Source organism: Eumetopias jubatus, unplaced genomic scaffold (genome assembly GCF_037043125.1).
Source record: "Eumetopias jubatus isolate StellerSeaLion01/CBP00866 unplaced genomic scaffold, mEumJub1_p1.0 scaffold_10, whole genome shotgun sequence".
NCBI classification, from domain to species: Eukaryota; Metazoa; Chordata; class Mammalia; order Carnivora; family Otariidae; genus Eumetopias; species Eumetopias jubatus.
The window spans coordinates 50,481,653-50,506,521 of NW_028274816.1; the positions used below are offsets into that span (position 1 = coordinate 50,481,653).

General features: G+C 55.2%; 1 protein-coding gene across 1 annotated transcript in view; it reads left to right on the forward strand.

The window, feature by feature from the left end:
* Positions 1-24,869, forward strand: part of RYR1 (ryanodine receptor 1) — a 108,446-nt gene that overhangs the window by 97 nt on the left and 83,480 nt on the right. The window contains exons 2-26 of the mRNA XM_088026936.1: positions 696-828; positions 5,826-5,945; positions 7,052-7,156; positions 8,219-8,293; positions 8,379-8,457; positions 8,754-8,866; positions 9,193-9,286; positions 10,414-10,507; positions 10,663-10,737; positions 11,075-11,231; positions 11,369-11,533; positions 13,359-13,480; positions 13,948-14,143; positions 16,354-16,489; positions 16,577-16,672; positions 16,757-16,875; positions 17,578-17,711; positions 17,859-18,100; positions 18,653-18,845; positions 19,833-20,049; positions 20,844-20,948; positions 21,143-21,246; positions 21,656-21,739; positions 22,555-22,862; positions 23,705-23,907. Coding sequence (XP_087883062.1) covers positions 696-828; positions 5,826-5,945; positions 7,052-7,156; positions 8,219-8,293; positions 8,379-8,457; positions 8,754-8,866; positions 9,193-9,286; positions 10,414-10,507; positions 10,663-10,737; positions 11,075-11,231; positions 11,369-11,533; positions 13,359-13,480; positions 13,948-14,143; positions 16,354-16,489; positions 16,577-16,672; positions 16,757-16,875; positions 17,578-17,711; positions 17,859-18,100; positions 18,653-18,845; positions 19,833-20,049; positions 20,844-20,948; positions 21,143-21,246; positions 21,656-21,739; positions 22,555-22,862; positions 23,705-23,907 — 3,469 coding nt within the window. The remainder of the gene's footprint in view (positions 1-695; positions 829-5,825; positions 5,946-7,051; positions 7,157-8,218; positions 8,294-8,378; positions 8,458-8,753; positions 8,867-9,192; positions 9,287-10,413; positions 10,508-10,662; positions 10,738-11,074; positions 11,232-11,368; positions 11,534-13,358; positions 13,481-13,947; positions 14,144-16,353; positions 16,490-16,576; positions 16,673-16,756; positions 16,876-17,577; positions 17,712-17,858; positions 18,101-18,652; positions 18,846-19,832; positions 20,050-20,843; positions 20,949-21,142; positions 21,247-21,655; positions 21,740-22,554; positions 22,863-23,704; positions 23,908-24,869) is intronic.

Here is a 24,869-nt window from a genome sequence, read left to right on the forward strand (position 1 = left end):
GCCTTCAGCTCAGGTCATGATCCTGGAGTCCCGGGATCGAGTCCCACATCGGGGTCCCTGCTCGGCGGGGAGTCTGCTTCTCCCTCTGACCCTCCCCCCTCTCGTGCTCTCTCTCTCAAATAAATAAATAAAATCTTTAAAAAAAATAACATTTACTATGCATTGGTACTCTTTAAGTGCTGTAAATAAATTATCTCATTTAATCCTTGCAAAGGTCCTATGAGGTAGGTATTATTAATTTCTCCTTACCAGTTGGGGAAACTGAGGCACAGAGCGGGGATGTGACTTGTCCAAGGACACATAGGGAGTGGCAAGCCTGGGATTCAGATCCAGACTATCTGGCTCAGAGTCCTTGCTTTTAATCACTAAGTATGGTGCTTTTTAAATTCGGGAGACCTTGATGTGCATCCCAGCTCCACTGTATGGCATCAAGCACAGGCTTCCCAGCTCAGAGCCTCAGTTTGCTCTCTGTGAAATGGGCTTCCTTACCCTGGAGGTGCAGAGGGGGCAGCTACCTTCCAGACGCTCCCCCTACAACCTCCCACGCCACCTACCCGTACCTCCGGCCAAGGTTTGGGGTCTGAGGGTGGGGCTCCGGTTAGGGGGCGTGGCCTTGGACGTCCTGGCCCAATGGGAACCGGGGGGGGGCGGGGACCTCCTTCCACCTCTGTCCAGCACGCGAATCCTCCTCGCAGTTCCATCTACCTCCCGGGTGCCCCAGAGGTCTCCGACCCCAGCCCACCCGCCCAGCCTGCAGCCCCCTCCTCCTATTCCCCGACCTCAGCCCGCGCCCCTCGGGCCTCGACATCATGGGTGACGGAGGAGAGGGTGAGGATGAGGTCCAGTTTCTGCGCACGGTGCGTATCTCTGTGTTAGGGGGTCTCTGGGGCTATCTCTCGGGTCCCTCTGAGTGTCTCCTTGTTTCCGGATGTCTCTGTACTGATCCCTGTTGGTCTTTGAGTCTCAGGGTCTATTCCTCTGTCCCTTTGGGTCACTGTCACTCTATCTTTCTCCTTTTTTGTCTCTCAGTCTCGCTCACCTTTCTCACCATAGAGAATTAGAAGACTTTGGGACTGCAGAATGGGAAGGGGGATTTCGGCCACCCTCCCCTTCTGACATTTGCTATTTGTCCCAGAGAAGAGGGGTTAGCTGAAGGAGCACCCCCCTCCCACCACCCTGGAAGCCGGCACTTGGGGAAGGTGGTTCTAATTCCTGAGCTTAATTTAGCTGTTCTCCCTGCCCCCCGCCCCCACACACCACCTAGCCTAATTCTCTTTTGCTCCAGATTCTGACCTAATTTAAATTTTGGGAACGGGGCTGGGGTGGTCTGGAGGACCTAACTTCTTTGAATTTCCAGCCCTTGAGGGTCTCCTGAGGGGACCCTCAGGTTCTGGGTCTTCTTTCATCCCTCCCCTCTTTTGGGTAGGAGGGCCAAATATGGCTGCTAAAGGTCTCTGGGTAGTGTCTCTCCCTAGCCATCTCTTTGGGTTATCTCTGTCTTGCTGTCTCTCCATCTCTGTCTCTCCCTGTCTCTGTCTTTGTTCTTTGGCTTTAGGCCTTCTGCGTTTTGTTCTGCCTCCCTAGCTCTGTCTCTCCTGGCATCTCTGATCCCCTACTGGGGGGCAGGGATGAGAATTGGAACAACAGGTGTCCCTCCCAGAATAGCCAGCTTTTCTGGGGCCTGGGCAGGGGACAGGGAGAGGGTGTGGGGGGGGGAGGGGCTGCCCATCTCAGAGTCCTTCCCACTGTTCCCTGCCAGTGGCTGAGTGTATAGGAGGGGATGTTCTCTCTTCTGGGCCAGGTCTGCTGACCCTGCGATAGCCCCTCCCCTCCTCCTCCCAGGCCCTGGGAAATGCTGACACAGCATTCCAGGGCCCCAGAATAGGACCCTGGTGTGCTGGGTCCGGTTTCCTGGGAGGGAGGAACAAACAGCTGGGGCTGATAGTGAAGGATAGGGACAGCTGGTCATTCAGCCACAGGAGGAGGCCTAGCTTCACCCTAGACTCTTGCCCCAGCTCCAGCCCCTTAGCAGACACCATGGGTTGGGCTCTCCCCTCCTCCCCGGCCCTAATAAGACCATGGCCATGGTATTAGCCTTGAGCAGCCGCTCTACGTCAGGCCCCATGCCCAGGGCCTCGGTCTCCCGAGACATCTAATTATATCCTTGCCTGCCCTATCTTCTGAGGTAGGGCCCTATCTTTATCTCCCTGGGAGATTTGAGGGAAACCAAGGCCTGAGTGGTAGAGTCATTTGCCCAAGGTCAAGGCCAGAAAGTGTCATCTCTGGATGCCCCTGGGACCCAGCCCTCCTGCTTTCACAAGAGGAGAACTGACCTCAGATTTGCCAGGTTAACCTGTGCTGGGGTCTACAGCTCTGGCCCTGGCATCTCTTGGCCCCAGACTAGGTCTGTTTTCCTGCACTTTATTGGAGATGGTGTGGTATTTTTCTCACACTTTTTGGACCTCATCCCACCTGTCAGAAATACATTTTATCTTGCAACCCAGTGCATGCAAATACACACATATATTATTTTTAAAACCAAACTTTATTGAGGTATAATTGACATGCAATACATTGTACCCATTTTAGGCGTCCTAGTTCAGTGCGTTTCGAAAAACTTTGCACATGCATGAAACCACCATCATAAGCAAGACATAGAACATTTCCTTTACCCCAGAAAGTTCTCCCTTGCTCTTTGCAGCACTCACCCTGTCTGTCTGCTGTATGTCACTGGTTTCCACTAGGCACTTTGAGGGTTTCATATATAGTATATGCTCCTTTGCCTTGCTTCCTTTGCTCAGCCTATTTTTGACATTTATCCACATAGCATGTGTCAAGAGTTTCTTTTTGTTGCCGAGTGGTACCGCACTGTGTCAATGTGCCACAATTTGTTTCTCAGTTCACCTGCTGATGGACATTTGGGTCGCCTCCCAATTCGTGCGATTATAGACAAATTGGGTGCATTCACACAAAATCTATTTTTTCCTGGAAACAGGTTTCATAAAATGTAGGGAGCCCTTAGAACGGGGGGGGGGCAAGTTGCTATGTTCTGCTCTACTTCATTTCAGTTTTTAAGCATGGTGGCCGTGCTCCCCCCTCCCAAAACGAATTCATTTCCGTTTGATGGGTGGTGACCTCTAGCCCTGCCTAGGCTGGGGTTGCTCAAAGCATGGCCCACGTCAGAGCCTCCTGGATGCTGGTAATGGTCCAGATTCCCTTACCCCAGAGCCACTGAGTCATGCCCTTGGTGTTGGGTGGGAAACTAAGGCAGCAAGGGACCTGCATTTGTAACCAGGCCACCTCCGTTCATGCTGCTGCAGGAGGAAGTTAGAGGATCTTGATGTAGTGATTAGGCCTCCAGTCTCTGGTTGATATCCTGGTTTGCCATTTGCTTGCTTCCTAACTTTGGGCAAGTGATATGAAGTTTTCTCTCTGAGCCTCAGTTTCCTAATCTGGAAAATGGGGGCAAAAATAGGTACCATAAGGATTCAATGGGCTCCCTGCAAACTCTCTCTGAGCTCATCTCCTTCCGCTTTCTCACTCCTTCTGCCACTGCCTTCTGCTATTCCTCAGCACCCACGCTGGTTCCCTCTGGCCACAGGCCTTGGCACAGCCTGCCCGGCTTCCAGAACGTTCTTCTCCCAGAGATGAGCCGGCCGGATCCCCTTCTTGTTAGTCGGACAAGGTGCAGCTCAAATGTCACCTCCTTGGAGAGGCTGCCGCTTCACCCCCTCACTGATGTCATCCCTACCCCCAAAGCCACTCTATTACATCAGCCTGGGTTGTTTCATAACACTGGTCACTGACGTGAAAATAATGAACCTATCCCTTTGCGTATTGAGTGTGTCCCCAACGAGGATGGCAGCCCCATGAGGACAGGGACTTTGTCTGCTTTATTTGCTGCTCTATATCCGGTGCCTAAATCAGAGCCTGGCTGTAGCCGCCACCCAATAGCTATCCGCTGAAGGAACGTAAAGCCCTGAGTGTAAAGCCGGGCAGAGAGTAAGTGCTTAATACATGTAAGCTGTCTAGCCCTCTGAACACACAAGTGCCCAGAGTGTGCTGGGAGGTCGGGGTTGGAGGTTACAGGGCAGATCAGACCTCTCCTTCCCTCCCTGGCTGAGCAGCCGATGGGAGGCTGCCCGTGTGCCCGGGAGCCCGGGACTGGAGTGAGTTTGTGTGATATGCTGGATGGAGGGGCTGGAGGCCGTGGGACCTCAGGCAGGATACCAAACTTCCTTGAGCCTGTTTTCTCAGCTGTGGAAGGAAATAACCACTACTTTACTCAATGGTTAAGAGCTGGGGTCTCTATCACTTCTGACTGATGTCAAAGTGTTGGGCATTCCCCCATGCACATGTATATTAGTTATAACTGTAGATATGGGCTACTTTACTAATGTATGAAGAGGTGGTCTAGTGTTCTAAGAGTGTGGCATATAGAGCCACGGCATGGGGATCAAATCCCAGCTCAGCTGCAGGACAGCTGTGTGACCTCAAGCAGGTTACTCGACCTCTCTGGGTCTCAGTTTCCACAGGTTCACATCATAGAACTTACGTCAGAGGATTCAGTAGTGAGTTCATACGTGTTAAGTTCTTGGAATGGGACCCAGCACATAGAAAACACTCTATTTCACTTAAAACTTTAGCTTATAACCTTGAAATCATTTCCAGCTTAGAGCAGAGTTGCAAGGTTACTTCGAAGAACTCCCACGTGGCCGTAAGTCATTTCCCCCACTTGTTAAGATTTGGCACATTTGCCTTATCTCTCTCCCCCGCCCTCCCTCTGTGCACATTTCCCCCCTCAGCTGTTTGAGGGTAAGCTGTGGACTTGATACTTAAGTCCTAAAACACTTCAGTGTCTGTTTCCAAAGGAACAAGGGCAGTCTCTTACAAAACCACAGGACAGTCATCAACGTCAGGAAATGTAGCATTTCTCTGATGCCATTATCTGTCACGGTCCTGGTCTGGCTTTCACCAGCAGTCACCAGGAAGGGGTCCCTTGTGGCCTGTCCAGGATCCAGCCTGGGCCCTGGCATTGCATTCAGGTGTCATTAGAAAGCACTCCTTGGGGTGACTCTTGGTATCAGTTCAGGTCTTGATCTTAGGATCGTGTTTGAGTCCCACGTTGGGCTCCCTGCCCGGTGTGGAGCCTACTTAAATTAAAAAAAAAAGAAAGAAAAAGGGACGCCTGGGTGGCTCAGTCGTTAATGGTCTGCCTTCAGCTCAGGTCATGATCCCAGGGTCCTGGGATCGAGCCCCACATCAGGCTCCCTGCTCAGTGGGAAGCCTGCTTCTCCCTCTCCCACTCCTCCTGCTTGTGTTCTCTCTCTCTCTCTCTCTCTCTCTCTCTCTCTCTCTCTCTCTCGCTGTCTCTGTCAAATAAATAAATAAAATCTTAAAAAAAAAAGAAAAAGAAAGTAAGCACTCCTTAATTGATAGCTATTAACGAAACAATACACAAAAGAGAAATTAGAGAAGGCTGAGCTTAAAAGTCATTGAAATTGGGGGTTTATAGTTTCCACCTCCGTGGCTCACCTTGCCGACCCCACTGGAGCCAGTGGGACTGGGGTTCAAATCCCAGCGCCTCCCCTTAGCAGCTGTGTGGCCTTGGACAAGCTATGCCCCCTCCTTGAGCCTCAGGTTCCCCATTTGAAGATGGGGATGACTCTAGTTTCTGTCTCATGGGATGTTAGAAGTGTGTGGAGCCCTCAGCATGGGCCCCCACGTGACACACTGTGAGCCCATATTATCTCTTCCGTGAGGAGACGGGTGGGATGATGGTCTGCAGTGTCTGCGGGAGCCCTGACCCCGTGGTCTGCACACAGGACGACGAAGTGGTCCTTCAGTGCAGCGCCACCGTGCTCAAGGAGCAGCTCAAGCTCTGCCTGGCCGCTGAGGGCTTTGGCAACCGCCTCTGCTTCCTAGAGCCCACCAGCAATGCCCAGGTCAGTGTGGGAGTGTGTGGGGAGTCTGAAGGGGCAGAGTCTAGGGTCCAAAGAAGAGGGGTCTGGGTCTGAAGAGGGGGTGCTGACGGGAGAGCAAACAGAGAGGGGCTAAGAAGGAAAGGGGGCTGGAGGTCCGAGGCAGGTGGGAGTGGAGGTCTGAGAAGGGAGAGCAGGGGACCTGGGGAGGGGGGGAGTCTGAGGGGATGGAAGGTCTTGAGTTCAAAGAAGAGGGGATCTGGAGGCGGCTGCTGATGGGAGAGAAAGTGGGGAGTTGAAAAGAAGGGGGCTAGAGGTCTGAGGTAGGTAGGGGTGGAGGTCTGTGGAGGAAGGGGCAGAGGCTCGGGAGTCTCAGGAGGCAGCTGTTTAAGGGGGCAGAGGGCCTTGGATCCAAAGCAAAAGGGCCTGCAGGATTGGGGGATGCTAGCGGGGTGGGGGCTTGCTGACTGGGGAGGGAGTTAGAAGCTGGGAGTGGAGGGAGCCCAGGTCTGAGGGTGAGGTGGACTCAGGGTCTGAGAGTGGAGGTGACCTGGGGGCTGGGAAAGGGAGGGGACGTGGAGTCAGATGGTGGAGGAGGCCGAGGGTCTGAGGGAGTCAGAGAGTCTTGGGTCCAAGGGGGAGGATGCTCCAGAGTCTGAGGTGACTGGGTGGGAGACTGAGGAGGAAGGCACAAGGTTGGACCCTGCTGTGATTTGGAAGCAGTGTTCAGTGTCTGAGGGAGGAGGCAGGAATTGGGGCTATCTGATGGTGATTGCAGGGGTGGGGCTTCATGGGGGGTCGCAGAGGTTTGGGTTATCTGCAGGGGAAGGCATGGCGTTGGAGCAGGTGCAGGAGGGGGCTGAGGCTCACTCTGACGTTAGGTGGGCTGTGGGGTACTCAGGCGGGGAGGGTGGTATGGAAGCTTCTGTGAGGTTCGGGTGGGGTTTAGGTGTTTGAGGGAGGAGGCATGTTTCCTGTGACGTTGGTATGGATTCAGGGTATCTGAAGGGGAGGCAGAGCGCAGTGGCTTCTTGGGGGGTTGGGGTCAGGTCTGGGTCTGTAAGGGGTGTGGGTATTTAGACCAGCGCTCAGGGGCCTTCAGGCCCCCCCTCACATCTTCCCACCCCCAGAATGTGCCCCCCGATCTGGCCATCTGTTGCTTCGTCCTGGAGCAGTCCCTGTCGGTCCGAGCCCTGCAGGAAATGCTGGCCAACACCGTGGAGGCTGGCGTGGAGGTGAGGCTCCTGGCCCAGGTGGGGGCAGGGCCAGGGCGGGGTGGGAAGACCTGGGGCTTGTTCACCATCTGCTCTTCTTCCTCTCTCCGCCCTGCCCCCCACAGGCCCTCAATTTGGATAAGTGGGTAGGTCTGGCCTTGGGTGTCACCTTGTTCTTCCCACCTCTCCTGACCCCAGGCCCGCCTCCTGGGCACACATCCTGCACACAGGGGCTGGGGGCCTCCCCCACCCCAGTTGTCAGGGGCTGTGGAGCCCACACAGGCCAGGCAGGAAGGAAGGAAGGGCGTGGGGGCTTCTGAGCCCCCCGTGCCCCCGCCTGCTCCTTTCTCCTCTTTCCCACCCTTTCCTCCAACCCTGATCCCAGCTCTTCTCTGCATGGGACCTCCCCTCTTGCCTCCCCCTGTCCCAAGTGTGGGTTCCCTCCACTCCACTCCATGTGATCATGGGGCCCCATCACATGGCCCCCTCAGAGCATGGGCATGTGAGAGCCAGGATGGGAGGCATGATGCCATCGAGAGACCGGGTGACGCCCTCCCCCCAGGAGGGGCAGAGTCTCCTTGTGCTTGGGGGGGGGGTGGTGTGTGGCAGCACAGGGCGGGTCCCTGTGGGGAGGTTCGAAGATTTAACGACTGGTAGGACTACACTGGTGCATACCGGCTGCAGCTCAGCTGTGTTAGGACAGGTTACAGCAAAAGGGGCCAAGGCCCATGGTATATGAGGTATTGGGGCTTCCCTGGGAGTCCCCAGGCAACTGGAACAGGGGTTAGACTCCCTGAAGGACTTTGGGGCCTGGTTCACAAGATGAAGGGGGCAGCGAGGACAGAGTGGGCTTTGGGAAATATAAAATGTCCTATCCACAGGCTTCTCAGAGACACAGCCTCTACTTCCATGAATGGGGCAACTGAGGCAAAGAATCTGTTGAGGGTCTGAGCTAAGGCTTCCTTGTGTCCAGGCCTGAGCATGGTATTTTATGGGGAGCATATTGCCACCTGGGACAGGCCAGATGCCTTGGGGGGTTCTGTACTCACTCTGTGCCCCCCTCCCCCGTCCTCCCCACTGCAGTCGTCCCAGGGCGGGGGCCACAGGACACTCCTGTACGGCCATGCCATCCTGCTCCGGCACACACACAGCGGCATGGTGAGTGCCAGAGCGAGGGCGCATGGGCAGGGGCAGGGGACTCAGGGCCCGCCTGGAGGAGGCTGACTCCCCTCTACAACCCTAGTACTTGAGCTGCCTAACCACCTCCCGCTCCATGACTGACAAACTGGCCTTCGACGTGGGACTGCAGGAAGATGTCACAGGTGCGGTCCTGGAGTGGGGAGGGTGGGGATGGGGAGACTGCAGGCAGGGGCCGGGGTGCAGGAGGTGCAGGACTGGGGGGTCAGGGATGCGGGGGACAAGGGCAACTTGGGCCAGCATGGGGGAACCCTAGGCAGAGGGCCTGAGGGCAGGAATGGAGGACGTGAGGCAAAGAGTAGGTAATAGGAGATGATAGGAGAATTTGGGACAGAGGGCTGGGGAGGCTCCATGGCTGGGAAGCCCTTGGGGAAGGGCATTCTGGGTAGCTCTCATTCTGACAGCTCGCCCCCCACCCCAGGAGAGGCCTGTTGGTGGACGATGCACCCGGCCTCCAAGCAGAGGTCGGAGGGAGAGAAGGTCCGCGTTGGGGATGACCTGATCCTCGTTAGTGTCTCCTCAGAGCGCTACCTGGTGAGCAATCCCACCCCCAGTCCAGCTACTGCTGCCCCAGGGCTGGGGGGCCCTCCGGGACTGCCCATCTCCTCATCCTCCGTTTGTGGGCTCTCTGGCCCCCACGTCCCGACTCCCGATTCCAAGTTTCCTGACCTCTGGCATCCACTTCTGGCCTTTGGTGCCCCATGCCCCAGTTGGATCTTGGTTTCCTGATCTGTGCTCTCTGATTTTCTGTCTCCTGTCTGCTGCTTTCCCGGCTTCCACCTTTGGTTTCTGGCCTCTGACTCTGGAACTATTGCTCACCCCACCATCGTCTCTCACTGCCACATCTTGGCTGCACCCAGCACCTGTCCACGGCCAGTGGGGAGCTCCAGGTTGATGCCTCCTTCATGCAGACACTGTGGAACATGAACCCCATCTGCTCTGGCTGCGAAGAGGGTGAGGATCCCATACCTCATGCCCCTAGATTAAGACCCCCAAAACAGCCTTCCCACATTGGCCCTCAAACATGTCCATACTGAGCCTTGGAACCTCGGACCCCAAACCTAGATCTCCAAATTATGACATACTTAGATGTCCAACTGACCCCAAATCCAGAACACTGGAGCTCAGACCCCAAACCCCAAACTCAGTATCAGCCACCCAAATCCAGACCCCAAAGCTCATATGCCAAACTCAGGCACTGGAGGTCAGTCAGACCCTTAAACCCAGATCCAAAGCTGAAAATATCACATTTGGAGCTTATCCCTCAGACGCCCAAGGCTCAGATGACAAGCACAGATGGAGACCACAGCTCCCAACACTCAGACCCCCAAATTCAAACCCAGATACCCAAATACTCAAACCAAGACCTCTAATTCAGACCCCAAACCTCAGTCAACTGACCTCAGACTTCCAAGTTTTAACCTCAGATATCTAAAATCATCTTCCAAATTCAGACCCTCATGTTAGGACCCCACAGCATGACCCCAAAACTTTGACCCCAACTCTCACACCCAAACCTCACACCCAAGCTGAGACTCAGACCACAGATCCTGAAACTCAGGCCTTAATCTCAAACGCACCAGCTTCTGACTCCAAAGCTCAGATCTAACTTCAGACCCTAAACCTCAGATACCAGCCTCGGACCTCCAAAATCAACACTCAAAGTCCATACCCTAGCCTCAGACTCAACCGTCACACCTCTGACCCCAGACCCCAAATCAAGCCTTGGAACTCAGAGCCCAGTATCTGGGAACATTAGACTCAAAACCTCTGACTCCAACCTCAAAAATCCAAACTGAGGCCCACAAACCCCCCAACCTCAGCCCTGTACACTCAGACCCCCAAACTTAGATTCCCCACCTTAGACCCTAAATCTCATACCCCCACTTCAGGCCTCAAACTTAGCCCAAATCTCAGACTGCCACTTGGGGTCCTGAAACTCAGATCTCTAACTGCAGACCCCCCAAACCCAGCCCCAGCCTCCCACAGGGGAAAAGCAGGACCCTTAGACTCCACTTCGGCTCCCAGGCCCCTCCAGGGCTCCAGCCCCGCAGTGACCTCTTTCCCTTGCTCCTCAACAGGCTATGTGACCGGGGGCCACGTCCTCCGCCTTTTTCACGGACACATGGATGAATGTCTGACCATTTCCCCCGCTGACAGTGAGGACCAGCGCAGGTCTGGGCTGGGGACAAGAGGCCCTGGGGTGTTGGGGCAGGAGGGGGGAGCACAGAGGTAGTCCGGGGGGAGAGCACCCTGTGGGCGGGGCTGGGGATCACATTCTGGGGGGCTGGTGACTGAACCCCTGACCTCACTCTCTCTCGTGCCCCCAGACTTGTCCACTACGAGGGGGGAGCTGTGTGCACCCACGCCCGCTCCCTCTGGAGACTGGAGCCGCTGAGAATCAGGTGGGGGGTTTGGGGCTGAGAGCTCCTGGGGGGCCTGGGAGGGGAGAGAGGGTCTTGAAGATCTGAGAAGGAAACTGGAGTGTTGTGAGGGAAAATCTGAGGAGCCCGAGAAGGTGAGGAGGGTCTTCAGGGTCCTCGAATCCTGGAGGAAAAGGACTTAGGGGAGAGTGGGCATTCCCGAGGGAGAGATTGGGGGTCCCCAGTAAAAATGTGAGGAGATGCCCCACCCACCCCCCCGCAGGAAGACTGGGGGCTTGATGAGGTTTGGACCAAGACTGTGGTGTCCATGGGAGGGCTGGGGGAGTCCTCTGACCCTCAGCGCCCCCACCCTTCGCAGCTGGAGTGGAAGCCACCTGCGCTGGGGCCAGCCACTCCGTATCCGGCATGTCACCACGGGGCGGTACCTGGCGCTCACCGAGGACCAGGGCCTGGTGGTGGTTGATGCAAGCAAGGCCCACACCAAGGCCACCTCCTTCTGCTTCCGCATCTCCAAGGTCGGTGGGGTCAGGGTGCCCTCCCTCACTTGGAGCCCCGAATCTGCCCCAGCCCCCACTCCACAGGCTCTTGGGCGGGGGCTCCCTGATTAAATGCACAGGCAGAGGAGGCTGACCTCTGTCCCCTGCCCCTGCAGGAGAAGCTGGATATGGCCCCCAAGAGGGATGTGGATGGCATGGGTCCCCCTGAGATCAAGTATGGGGAGTCACTGTGCTTCGTGCAGCACGTGGCCTCGGGCCTGTGGCTCACCTATGCCGCCCCAGACCCCAAGGCCCTGCGGCTTGGTGTGCTCAAGAAGAAGGTAGGTGCCTGGCGAGGGGAAGGGGTGGGGGTGTCGGCAGGGGGGGCAGGAAGGGGACTGGGTGGTGGTCGTGCTTGAGCCTTTGGGAGTTCGAGGGCAGGACTGAGAGAGAAACTGAGATTGAGAGAGACAGGAAAGAAGAAAGAGGGATAGACAGAGGGAGAGAGAGGTGGAGAAGGAGAGAGATACAGAGACAGAGAAAGGCAGAGACAAAAAGACATGGAAACAGGGACGCATACGTGGTTCAGTTGGCTAAGCGTCTGCCTTTGGCTCAGGTCATGATCCCAGGGTCCTGGGATCAAGACCTGCTTCAGGCTCCCTGCTCAGCAGGGAGTCTGCTTCTCCCTCTCCCTCTGTGTGCACACTCTCTCTCTCAAATAAATGAATAAATCTTAAAAAAAAAGAGATATGGAAACAGAAAAACAGAGAAAGACAAAGACAGAGAAGGAGAGATGGAAAAGACAGAGAGAGACAGAGACAGTGACAAAAAGACCAAGAATAACATTCGGCAAATTATTGAGTACCCCAGTTGTTCTGGATGTGTGTGTGGAAAAGTAGGTGAGACATGGTGAATAAACTGCCTTTAATGAAGTACATAGCCACCCTGGACCGAGGGCACAGCATGTGCAAAGGCCCTGAGGTTGGAATGAGATTGGTTTGTTGCAGTACCAGAAAGAAGATCCAGGTTGGCTGGAGCACAGAGATTGAGGGATGAGTCTTGGAAGGACAGAGAAGAGATGCGAGCCAATCATATGGGGCCTTGTGGGCCATGGGGAGGGTCCCAGCTTTTACCCTTAGTGAGATGGAGCCCCAAGAGCGTTTTGAGCAGGCCAGTGAGGTGACCTGACTCAGGTTCACGTGGTTCCTTAGCTGCTTGTAGGGTGGGGGTGAGGAGCAGAGCTGGAGTAGGGAGTCCAGGGAGGTGACTGCTGCCATGGTCAGGTGGGACAAAACAGTGGCAGGACCAGGGTGGGGACTGTGGAGTAGGGAAGGTGGCAGATTCTGGTTGTACTGTGAGAGTGGAGCCAACAGGATTTTCTGACAGACTGGATATCGAGGTGAGAGGGACAGGGGTTGAGGATGATGCCATGATTTTTGCCCTGAGCAACTGGAAGGATGGAAGTGCCATTAACTGAGTCGGGGACAGTCAAGTGTCCGCTCAGGATGACAGGGAACCAGGGTCTAGAACAGAGCCCCTGGATAAAGAGTGAATGAATTGGAAAAGTAGGGAGACACCCATTTGCAGAAACGAGGCTTGTAGTCGGTTACCTGATGGGAGGATGTAGAGACGGGCCCAAGGGGAACTGTGGGAGCTGTCAGCAGCGGTGGTATTCACAGCCAGTGGGACTGGATGGGGCCCTGGGGAGGTCGGCTCAGGTGAAAGCTGGAAGCCGAGATGGTCTCATCTTACGGAAAGGTGGTCAGGCACTCAGTCTGGGACATGTTAAGTTAGGGGGTGCCATTAGAGCTTTCTGGTGGGAGAATGTTAAGTCAGTAGTAGGAACAGGTGGAGAGGGTCTTGCCTGGAGATAGACAAGACAGTAAGAGAGAGGCAAACACAGAGTCAGAGGGGGATACAGACAGAGAGAAAGGAAGAGACAGAGACAGAGAAAGACAGAGACTGAGACAGAGGAGAGGCGGCGGCAGGGGGTGGGGGAGAGAATGGAAGAGGAAGAGTCGGGTGAAGAGGGATACAAGGCGGTGTCCTGCAGAGAGACTCAGTGGAGGACAGGGGGCAGCTCTGGGGCTAGTCTCGATGGAGGTCTGCGGGCGTCGCCCTTGGTGGCCCGGCCCACTCCTCACCTCTCTGTCCTCCCACTGCCAGGCCATGCTGCACCAGGAAGGCCACATGGACGACACATTGTCACTGACCCGCTGCCAGCAGGAGGAGTCCCAGGCTGCCCGCATGATTTACAGCACTGCTGGCCTGTACAACCAATTCATCAAGTGAGCCACCTGCCCACTCTGCCCCCCGGTGCCAGGCCCCACCTTGACCCCCAAGCTCTTGGTGGTCAAACACCTGACCGCTTTAATCTCTACTGACTTCCACACCCCTAACATACACAGGATCCCTAACCTCTTAAGCCTCTGACTTCTATACACTGACCCCTAATCTGACCTTGATAACCATGATTTTGACCTCACATCCCTGATCACTGCTGACACCCAGACACTTGATCCTGGAGCTCCCCAGCCTAACACCTGCTTCCACGACCTGTGCTTACACAGGCGTGAGTCCCTGTCTTGGCCCTGTCCTTGGCCACTGTGTGACCTCAGGCCAATGTCAGTCTCAGTCTCCCCCTCTGTGAAACAGGAGTGTCCGTGAGAGTTCTCCGGGGGCCTGGGGGTAGGACTCGCGAGCGCCGCAGGATAGCGCTCGGGGCTCATTGCTGACGAGTGCGCCGTCCCCACAGGGGCCTGGACAGCTTCAGCGGGAAGCCGCGGGGCTCGGGGCCGCCAGCTGGCACAGCGCTGCCCATTGAGGGTGTCATCCTGAGCCTCCAGGACCTCATCGGCTACTTCGAGCCGCCCTCCGAGGAGCTGCAGCACGAGGAGAAGCAGAGCAAACTGCGCAGCCTGCGCAACCGCCAGAGCCTCTTCCAGGAGGAGGTGAGGCCGCGGCGGGGGGCGGGGCCGGTGGACGCGGGCGGGCGGAGGCTGAGGGAGGGGCGGGGCCGCGGCGCCGGGCGGGGCCGCGGCGCCGGGCGGGGCGGAGCCTGAGGGACCGGGGAAGTACGTAGTGGTCTGAGAGCCTGCGGGGCGGGTCGCAGGCCGCGGGGGACAAGTGAGGGGGTGGGGCCTTGAGTTGGTGGGCGGAGCCTTGAGGGAGGGGCAGGGCGTTTGGCAGAGCAGGGGCGGAGAGCGAGACGCAACCAGAGCGCAGGGGCGGGGCAGGCCTTGTTCCTTCACCCGGGGGAGGGGGGGCGGGGCCTAAGTGAAGCCTTGTGCAGAGAGGCTTGGCCTGTGGAGGCTGTCAGGACAGGAAGAAGTCAGTGGATGAGGCAGTGGGAGTCAGGAGGCTGTGTCTGTGGGGGCTCGGCCTGCGGTTGGGGGGACCGAACCAGAGTGGGGCATGGGGGTAGGGGCAGGGCCAGAGGTGGCTCTTTGAGCATCAGTGACCTCAGTGCAGGGAGGGTACTCAGTTGCAGTCAGGGGCTGAGGGTCCGTGTGTTTCGAGAGCACGAAGGGAAGACATGTGGAGGGGCCTCCGTTCAGCACCGGGTCTGAGTGAGGGGGACCGAGCCGGGTGGGAAGAGGGGACTGGACAAAGGTCTGAAGGTCTGATGGCTCCACAGGGTGATGGGGGAGCATGTTCACTTAAATGCTAAGGACCTGGCCCTCCTCCCCTCCAGGGACTCCCAATCTGATCCAGAAATGATAATAGTAACAATAACAAAACTTACGGAGTGGAATTAGTATATGCCAAGCCTGGTGCTAGCACAGAGCGGGTGCTATATAAGTGTTAGTGGTTATTATTACCTTGAATTTAGGCTTTATTATGTGCTAAGGGTGCTATATACATGACATCCTCCTGATAACCCCATGGGAGTTTTAATTCCCATATTACAGATGGGTCACTGAAGCTCAGAGAGATGAGATAACAGCCGTCTACCCTGTGGTGTTTTTTTGTTGTTGTTGATTTCACCGTTTCAAGTGGCCCCCAGGTTTAGTGCTGGGGGGCTGCCTAGTGTTCCTGAGTGCAAGATACTGTGATGTGCCTTACAGAGAAGATGTTAGATAAGCTTCATTTAGGCATGAGTTATAGTGCTGTTGGCCGTGACTTTTTTAAAATATTTTATTTATTTATTTATTTATTTGATAGAGACACAGCGAGAGAGGGAACACAAGCAGGGGGAGTGGGAGAGGGAGAAGCAGGCTTCCCGCTGAGCTGGGAGCCCGATGTGGGGTTCGATCCCAGGACCCCGGGATCATGACCTGAGCCGAAGGCAGATGCTTAACGACTGAGCCACCCAGCCACCCATACACAACAATATGTATTAAACCAGTGTCTTTATTTTTTTTATTTTTTAAAGATTTTTTATTTCTTTATTTGAGAGAGAGAATGAGATAGAGAGAGACAGCATGAGAGGGGGGAGGGTCAGAGGGAGAAGCAGACTCCCCGCTGAGCAGGGAGCCCGACACGGGACTCGATCCAGGGACTCCAGGATCATGACCTGAGCCGAAGGCAGTCGCCCAACCAAGTGAGCCACCTAGGCGCCCTAAACCAGTGTCTTTAAACAGACACACATATAAACCAAGAGGATGTATTGATTGTCTGACAAAAATGTTGTGACTCAGCGAAACTCCCTGTTTGGTTCAGTATTTGCTAACTGTTCGTGGTGATTTTAAAGAACCTAATTAGCACGAATAACAAGAACTGACTGTATATGTTTTATATGCCTTTCTGTATGTCTGTTATAATTCACGATAAAAGAAGACAAAGATGAACATGTAAAATGCAAAAAAATCTCTCTGATGGTTGGCGTGGAGAGTGAGCTGGGTCACACAGGACCCGAGTGGGGTGCTTGAAAGTGGGTGGGATGGAAAGACAACTTCAGGAAGGAAAAGCACAAAGTCAGTCCTGATGTTAATAAGGACGTATTATGTTGGGGACAGCAGCAGAGAGGACAGGGACAGATGTGGGGAGCTGAGGAGGAGAGGAGGGTGATGGGAGTGGAGGGGAACATGGAGCTAAGGGCATTGGATCTGGGGACATAATCACTGGTTGTGGAAGTCAGATGAATTTACAAATCCAAGAAAAGCAAGGAAGGGAGGGCCTGGGACACCCGCAGTGACCCACCCTGTTTTCCCCACCCCAGGGGATGCTCTCCTTGGTCCTGAACTGCATTGACCGCCTAAATGTCTACACCACTGCTGCCCACTTTGCCGAATTTGCAGGGGAGGAGGCAGCCGAGTCTTGGAAAGAGATTGTGAACCTGCTCTATGAACTCCTGGGTAAGGGGCCCAGGCCTGATGTCCCCTAGAGCCCCCCCCCCCCAGGTTCTCAGTCCCATTGGATCTGACCCCTCTTTCCACCCTCAGCCTCCCTGATCCGTGGCAATCGTACCAACTGTGCCCTTTTCTCTACCAACTTGGACTGGCTGGTCAGCAAGCTGGATCGGCTGGAGGCCTCCTCTGGTAGGAGAACCCAGGGGGAGGGGACAGGGGCTGGGGCAGGGGAGGGCCGTGGTCTCCTCACCTGTCACTCTGCCATCTGCGCAGGGATCCTGGAGGTGCTGTACTGTGTCCTGATTGAGAGTCCTGAGGTGCTGAACATCATCCAAGAGAACCACATCAAGTCCATCATCTCTCTCCTGGACAAGCATGGGAGGAACCACAAGGTTGGCCCCTCCCCCTGGCCTCTCATCCCCTGAAATCTGAACCCTGACCTTTCCCCATGCCCTGGGATTCTCCACTTCCCTCACTTCCCTTGCCCCATCTTGGACTGCTCTCCACACGCTTCCATCTCAACACAAGGGTCTCAAACTGACAGTTCTTCAGTAGATTCTGGGCCACAGATGTGCTTCATTGGATCTCTGAAATATTTTTAAAAATACCTAATTTTGTAGTGTTTAGGTGGCCCTGTTTACACTCTCCAGTTCGCCACAGGTCCTACCTGTTCCTGATGCATGATTTCTAACCAGCTCCCATGTGTACATTATCCAGCTGGTCCCTGAAGACAGGAGTGTGCAGCCAGCCGCTGCTGATCTAAAATCTTCTCTTGACTCCCATACTCTCCCTAACCAACAATTTTCTTTCCCTCCTCCCTCTGACCCCTCACCTCTTACTCCAGTCTCTCCTTCCTTACACTGCTGATGCCTTATCCCAGCTCCTGTGGGCCACCCCCCCAGCCTGACCTTACTCTGTGACCCTTTACCTTCCTCTGTGAGCCCTGATCTCCCACGTTCGCTACCTCCTTACAGTCAAAATCTCCATCTCCTGTCCTGGCACATAATCCTTAACATCTGGCTTCCCACTGTAGACCTTCCATGATCTCCCTGCCCTGGTGCTCTCACCACCTGACCTCTGACCTTGACTTCCAGGTGCTAGATGTGCTGTGTTCCCTGTGTGTGTGCAACGGCGTGGCCGTGCGCTCCAACCAAGATCTCATTACTGAGAACTTGCTCCCTGGTCGTGAGCTTCTGTTGCAGACAAACCTCATCAACTATGTCACCAGGTCTGGCCCCTAACCTCTGACCCCAGCCTGACCTCACCCTGACCACAGATCTCAGAACCTCTCCCTTTCTCACCTCCACCCCTGCAACAACCTGGCTCTGCTCTCAATCTCTCCCTCACTCCCTGTCCTGTCCCGTCTCTCCTGCAGCATCCGCCCCAACATCTTCGTGGGCCGAGCAGAGAGCACCACGCAGTATGGCAAATGGTACTTTGAGGTGATGGTGGACGAGGTGGCTCCATTCCTGACAGCTCAGGCCACCCACCTGCGGGTGGGCTGGGCCCTCACTGAGGGCTACAGCCCTTACCCAGGGGGTGGCGAGGGCTGGGGCGGCAATGGGGTCGGCGATGACCTCTATTCCTACGGCTTTGACGGGCTGCACCTCTGGACAGGTACCTGGACCCTTCCAGGGGGCTCTCATCCCTCACTATCTGCCCCAGAGTTTCCAAGTTTCTCACCACACATCTTGGGGTCGTTGGGATCCTGATCCCCAGAATAGACCAACTTTTGACCCCTTAGTCCTAATTTCCCAAGACCTAAAGCTTCCAGAATCTTGGCCCTAACCCATTTCCTCATAGCCTCCAGAACTCTGACCCCAGGAGATGTATGATCTCTGGCCCTGGAGATCCTAGAAAACTTCCCAGATTTTTATGACCTCTGATCTTTGACTTCTGACCCCAAAGATTCCAGAATTCTAACTCCAGGAGGACTTTAATCTCTGACGCTATAGGTCTCAGGATCCTAACCTCAGGGGAACCTTGACCTCCCCGATAATCTCAGAGCTCCAGGACCCTCCATGGGAACACTTGACCTTAGGGTTGCCAAGATCTAGATCCCACAGGATCCTCTAATATCTGCTTCTTGTCTCTTGAGACCATTGGTCTCTGACCAATGAGGTCTTGAGACCTCTGACTTCTGACCCTTCCCTGGTGACTCTGGTGCAGGACATGTGGCACGCCTGGTGAATTCCCCAGGGCAGCACCTCCTGGCCCCAGAGGATGTGGTCAGCTGCTGCCTGGACCTCAGTGTGCCATCCATCTCCTTCCGCATCAATGGCTGTCCCGTGCAGGGCGTCTTTGAGGCCTTCAACCTGGATGGGCTCTTCTTCCCTGTCGTCAGCTTCTCGGCTGGTGTCAAGTGAGGACTTGCCCTTGCCCCCTTGCCAAGACTCAGACCTGGGACTGTTCCAAGACAGCTTCCGTAGTCACAACACGGCCTCCTATAAAGCCAGGATCCCAGAGCCTCGGGACTGAAGGATCAGATCCTTATATGAAGGTCCCAGTGACCTTTACATTGTCCCAAACACTTTAATGTCCTTCCAGTGACCCAGACCCTTCCAATGACCTCAGCTTCTTCCCAACCCCATATCCTTCCAGTGACCTTCAAGTGTTCCCCCAAATTGCATAATGATGTAATAGCCCCAGACTCTCCCAGTTATTTCCCAAATGATGTCAGGCTTTCCCCATGACTCTATGCCATTCCAATGACTGCCAAATGACTCCAGAATCTGACAGCTGTCTTCCAGTGACACTGAACCCTCCCAGTGACCCCCCAATGATCTTGGACTCTCCCAATGACTCTATGCTCTTAACTTCTCGGTGACCCCGACATCTCCCAGTGATCTTCCAATTTCTCCATAATCCTCCAGTGACCATAATCCCTCAATGGCCCCAATTATTTCAAAGACCTCTCAGTAACTCAGTTTTTTCCCGATGACCCCAAGCTCTGTGAGGGGCTCCCCAGTGGTAATTAGGGTTACCTCACCATTACATCAGATTCTTAGTGATTTCCAAATGACCTTCTTGGTCTCCCAAAAACCTCCCAATATCCCCAAATACTCTGTTAAGCCAGGGTCTCTTCCAGTGGACCTTCCCATGACCCTGCATTAACTCCCGAATGACTCCACACTTTCCTTTTTTGATTCTTCAATGATTCTTATTGACCTCAGACATTCTCTTTGATGTTATACTTTCCCTTTTGACCCTAAATGACCTCCATGACTCCATGACTGCCCAGTGATCTTTCCCAGAACTTGCCATTGATCCTAAGATTGCTCCCTTACCCCCACTGAGCACGGATTCTCCCTGTAATCTGCCCCGCCAGTGACCCCTCTCTCCCACTCAGGGTGCGGTTCCTCCTTGGTGGCCGCCATGGCGAATTCAAGTTCCTCCCTCCACCTGGCTATGCTCCATGCCACGAGGCTGTGCTCCCTCGAGAGCGACTTCATCTGGAGCCCATCAAAGAGTATCGGCGGGAGGGGCCTCGGGGGCCCCACCTGGTGGGCCCCAGCCGTTGCCTCTCACACACCGACTTTGTGCCCTGCCCTGTGGACACTGTCCAGGTACTGCCTGCCCCGCAAGGGCTTCCTGGTGAGGCAGTCCTGAGTAAATCGTACTCAGCAGTTACTGTTATCTGTAGCAGTAGTGATATTATTTCAGGGGGAACTTCCCATCCCCCTGTAGCCAGGCCAGAAGGTGGGCCTCCTTCTGGATGTCTCCCTCCCACTCCCCCCAGCTTGTCAGCCTCATGGGCTGTCCACTTGGCCTCCTGGACATCCCTCCCTGCCTCCTCTCCTCCTCATGGCCCGCCCTGTTTTGAACCATCATTATCTCTTGTCTGAAGAACACTAATGACGTTAATATTTATTAGTCACCTACTGTGTGCCAGGCTTTTACCTAAACCATGTAAGGTTTAGTAGTTTATCTAGGTTATGTCACTGAATCCTTATGAGGTCAGTGTTGTTCGGATCCTCACTGTACAAAGAAGGAAAGAGACTCATCCATTCATTCTGCAACCACTTCTGGAGGATCTCCTCTGGGCCTGGCTCTGGGCTAGGCAGGGCTGGGAAAGTGGTAGAGACTGAGGCAACCCCAGGCCCTGTCCTCATGGAGCAACCAGTCCACAGCAGGGAGATAGTCCCGTTCCCAGATAATTCCTTAATTCTGTAATTCTAAGTCCTTACTCAGCTGGATGTCAACCCTGGGGTCAGGGTCAGGTGATGAGGAGCAGGGCTCAGAATAGCGGGAAAGGTGTGGGGGACTGTCCAGGGCTTGTACATGTTCTTGGGAAGAGGGGTCATGGTGCAGCCTGGAAGGACCACAGGGGCCTCACAAACGTTCCCTGCCCTGCCCCCAGATTGTCCTGCCTCCCCATCTGGAGGGCATTCGGGGGAAGCTGGCAGAGAACATCCATGAACTCTGGGCGCTGACTCGCATTGAGCAGGGCTGGACCTACGGCCCGGTGAGGGACTGCCTGCGGCATGAGGGCGTCAGCCTTGCTGTTGGGGGGGATGAGCAGGGAGGGGCCCGTGGTTGGGGGAAGGGACTCTTGGGTTTCCTGTGGCAGAACTAAGGGCAGGAGGTCAGGGGTCACAGGCTGGGCATGTTGGGGGGAGGGAAGGGGACCCTGAGGAGTTGACATTGGGGTTTCTCCAGGTTCGGGATGACAATAAGAGGCTGCACCCGTGTCTTGTGGACTTCCACAGCCTACCAGAGCCTGAGAGGAATTACAACCTGCAGATGTCGGGCGAGACGCTCAAGTGAGGCGGGTACCGGGGAGCAGGGGCCTAGGCCTGGGCCTGACCTCTGGTGAGGAGGAGGGCAGGGAGAAACAGGGATCGTGAGGCAGAGACTGACAGAGGGCAAGAAAGGGCGACAGAGGCGTAAAGAGAGCCGGTCAGTAAGAGAAAGAGAGAGACGCGGAATCGGGGAAAGAAGCGGACAGGAAAAGATGGACATAGTCGAAGAGATACAGAGACAAAGAAGCAGAGAGAGACAGGAGTCAGAGGGACAGAGAACGAGACAGAGAGATGGGGACAGACACCCAGAAAGCCAGAGCAAGAGACGCGGAGGGCCAGCAAGGGCCGGGGGAGGAGGGGAGTCGGGCTTGGGGAGAGGAGGCCAGGGGCCAGGAGGATGTGTGGGCTGACCCTGTCCTCCGCACGCCAGGACTTTGCTGGCACTGGGCTGCCATGTGGGCATGGCGGATGAGAAGGCGGAGGACAACCTGAAGAAGACCAAACTCCCCAAGACGTGAGTGTGGTGGCCTGGGTCCCATCTGGGGGAGAGAGTGGGAGGCTGGGGATGACGTGGTGAGGCCTGGGCGGTTGAGGAGGTCTTCTAGAGAGGCTGAAGTCAGAGACAAAGGGGCCACAGGTTAGGGTAAAGGTCATAGGACCTTCAAGAGTCAGGGCTCTGGAGTCAGTGGTGAGTGTCCTGGGGAGGTGTCAGGATTGCAGAGTTGGGAGTTCCAGAGGGAGAGTGGGTGTGAGTCGGGACCTAAGGTCAGAGTCTGCCATAGAATCAGGGAAAAGGAGGGAACAGAGGTAATATCTCCAAGTCAGAGGCAGGGGTGGTCAATAGAAAGAGGTGAGAAGTTGTTAGGAGTCATAAGTAAGAGACCCTAAAATTGTAGGTGAGAGATCAGAGGTCCTGAGGATAGAGGCCAGGGTTCAGAGGTCAAGGACTCCAAAGCCAGGAATTTGAAGTGATAGGGTTCTGAGGTCAGAGGTAAGAAACCTCAGAGTTAGAGGTGAGAGGTCAGAGTTCCAGGGTTGAAGATGAGGCTCCCCAAATCACAATGCAGGGGTCAGAGAGGCCAGAGGTCAGTGAAGCGAAGCCCTTGCTAAGGCCACAGGATCCTGCGTTCAGAGGCCAAGTATCTCAAAGCTCATTCAGGGGAGTCATGGAACCCCGATGTCAAGAGATCAAAGGTCAGAAATCCCAAAACTCAGAGCTCAGGATCACAGGACCCTGGGAGCAAGGGTGGGAAGTCAGGGACCCCATTGTGCAGAGCCCAGAGGCAGGGGTGAGGGGTCTCATCTCACCAAGCTCTGCCACGCACACAGGTACATGATGAGCAATGGGTACAAGCCGGCGCCACTGGACCTGAGCCACGTGCGGCTGACACCCGCACAGATGACGTTGGTGGACCGGCTGGCAGAGAATGGGCACAACGTGTGGGCACGAGACCGCGTGGCCCAGGGCTGGAGCTACAGTGCTGTGCAGGACATCCCAGCACGCCGCAACCCTCGCCTGGTGCCCTACCGCCTGCTGGACGAGGCCACCAAGCGCAGCAACCGGGATAGCCTCTGCCAGGCCGTGCGCACGCTGCTGGGCTACGGCTACAACATCGAGCCGCCTGACCAGGAGCCCAGTGAGTGCGGACCTCGGGGCCCCTGACACTAACTCCTACCCCGATGCAGACCCCGCTGCCTGACCCCTGACTTCTGATCCTGCTCGGCCCCTGGATGGGCTCCATCTACAACACCGAGCCTTTTCCCCACGACCCTGACCCTTACTCTGACCCTGACCCTGAACCCAATCTTGACCACTGACCTCGATCATACTCAAGCCCTGCCAGACCAGGAGCCCAGTGAGCACTACCCCAGATCCCGGACTCCAGTCCCGGACCCCCAGCTAAGACGCCTAACCCCTGACCTCTAGACTATGGGCTACAACATGGAGCCACCCAACCAAGAACTCAAAACCTCTAAACCTTACCTGTAACCTGACCCCTGACCTATCACTGACTTCCAATCCCAGCTTCCATCAGCTGCTCTTGCTGTGGTCCCCAACCTTCAGTTTCTCTACCCCTAGCCCCAACCCCAATTTCTATCCTCTCCCTGAGCCTGACTCTGACACTCTCTCCCTGATTCTGCTTTCAACCCTTGAATCTAAGCATTGACCCTAATCTTGACCCTTAACCCTAGACCATGACGGTGACTGACCCGACTTTCTGTCCTGTAAGCATCTCTTCTTTGAGGGTTCTGAGTGTTAAAGAGATGGGGTGGGGGTGGGAGTCTCACTGACTAGGTCCTTCCCACCCCTTTGACCAGTCTGAGAGTCCCCAATTCTTCTCCTGTAACACCAAGAAATTATCCCTCTTCCCCCAGCACCCCCAAGGCCCTTGACATCTCTGGTGTCTCCCACCAACCTCTTGGTGTCTTGGGATCCATTCCCCACCCATCCCCTGACTCTGCCTGGCCCCATTTGTAGGTCAGGTGGAGAGCCAGTCTCGTTGGGACCGGGTGCGCATCTTCCGGGCAGAGAAATCCTATGCAGTGCAGAGCGGACGCTGGTACTTTGAGTTCGAAGCAGTCACCACGGGTGAGATGCGAGTGGGCTGGGCGAGGCCTGACCTGCGGCCTGACGTGGAGCTGGGAGCTGATGAGCTGGCCTATGTCTTCAATGGGCACCGCGTGGGTACCTCCCTGGGCTCCTTTCTGCCAGGCCCTGTGGTCCCTCCCACAGCTCATATATTCCAGCCCTGCCTCTGTCCGTGCCCCACTGTCCACTCCTCCCTGCATCTGCCTTACCACTCATTCATCCGTCTGTCCATCCATCCATCCATCCATCCATCCATCCCACCCTCCCTGTCCATGCATATATCTTTTTAAAAATATTTAGTTAGTTATTTGAGAGAGAGAGAGAGAGTGAGGATGGGCAGGGGGAGAGGGAGAGGGAGAGTGACAAGCAGACTCCCTGCTAAGTGGGAAGCCCAATGCGGGGCTCGATCCCAGGACCCTGAGATCATGACCTGAGCTGAAGGCAGACACTTAACCGACTGAGCCACCCAGGCGCCCTTGTCCATACATATATCTATCCATCATCCATCTCTCTATCCAACCATCCTTCTGTTCATCCATTCATCTACCCACAAATCCAATTATCCATCCATCTACTCATCTGTTCAGATAATCACTTGACTGTCCACATTTCCATCTGTTTATTCATTTATTTGTTAGTTCAGTCATTCACTTATTTAATCAATTTGTGATTTCATTTATTTATCGAATCCTTTAATGCATGAATCCATCAATTCATCCATTTATCCACCCATCCGCCTGCCCATCCATCCACCCACCCACGCATCCATCTATCTTTCTGTCTATACTTTCTTCCTTCCCTGTATCAACCCATGTAGACTCAACTTCCTTTCCACTCTTCCATCCAGGCATACACCCTACCTCCCATCCATCCAACCCATTATCCATTGATCTATTCCAGGGGGCATATTGGTCTATAGGAGTCTGTAGACGTTGGCAGGCTCGTTGTTCCTTTCCATCCCTCTCACTCGCTGCTGCCCCCAACTCCCCGCTACCACTCTGGTGGTCTGCAGAACCCCAGCCATGGAAACATAGAGAGCTCAGGCAGAAGAGAT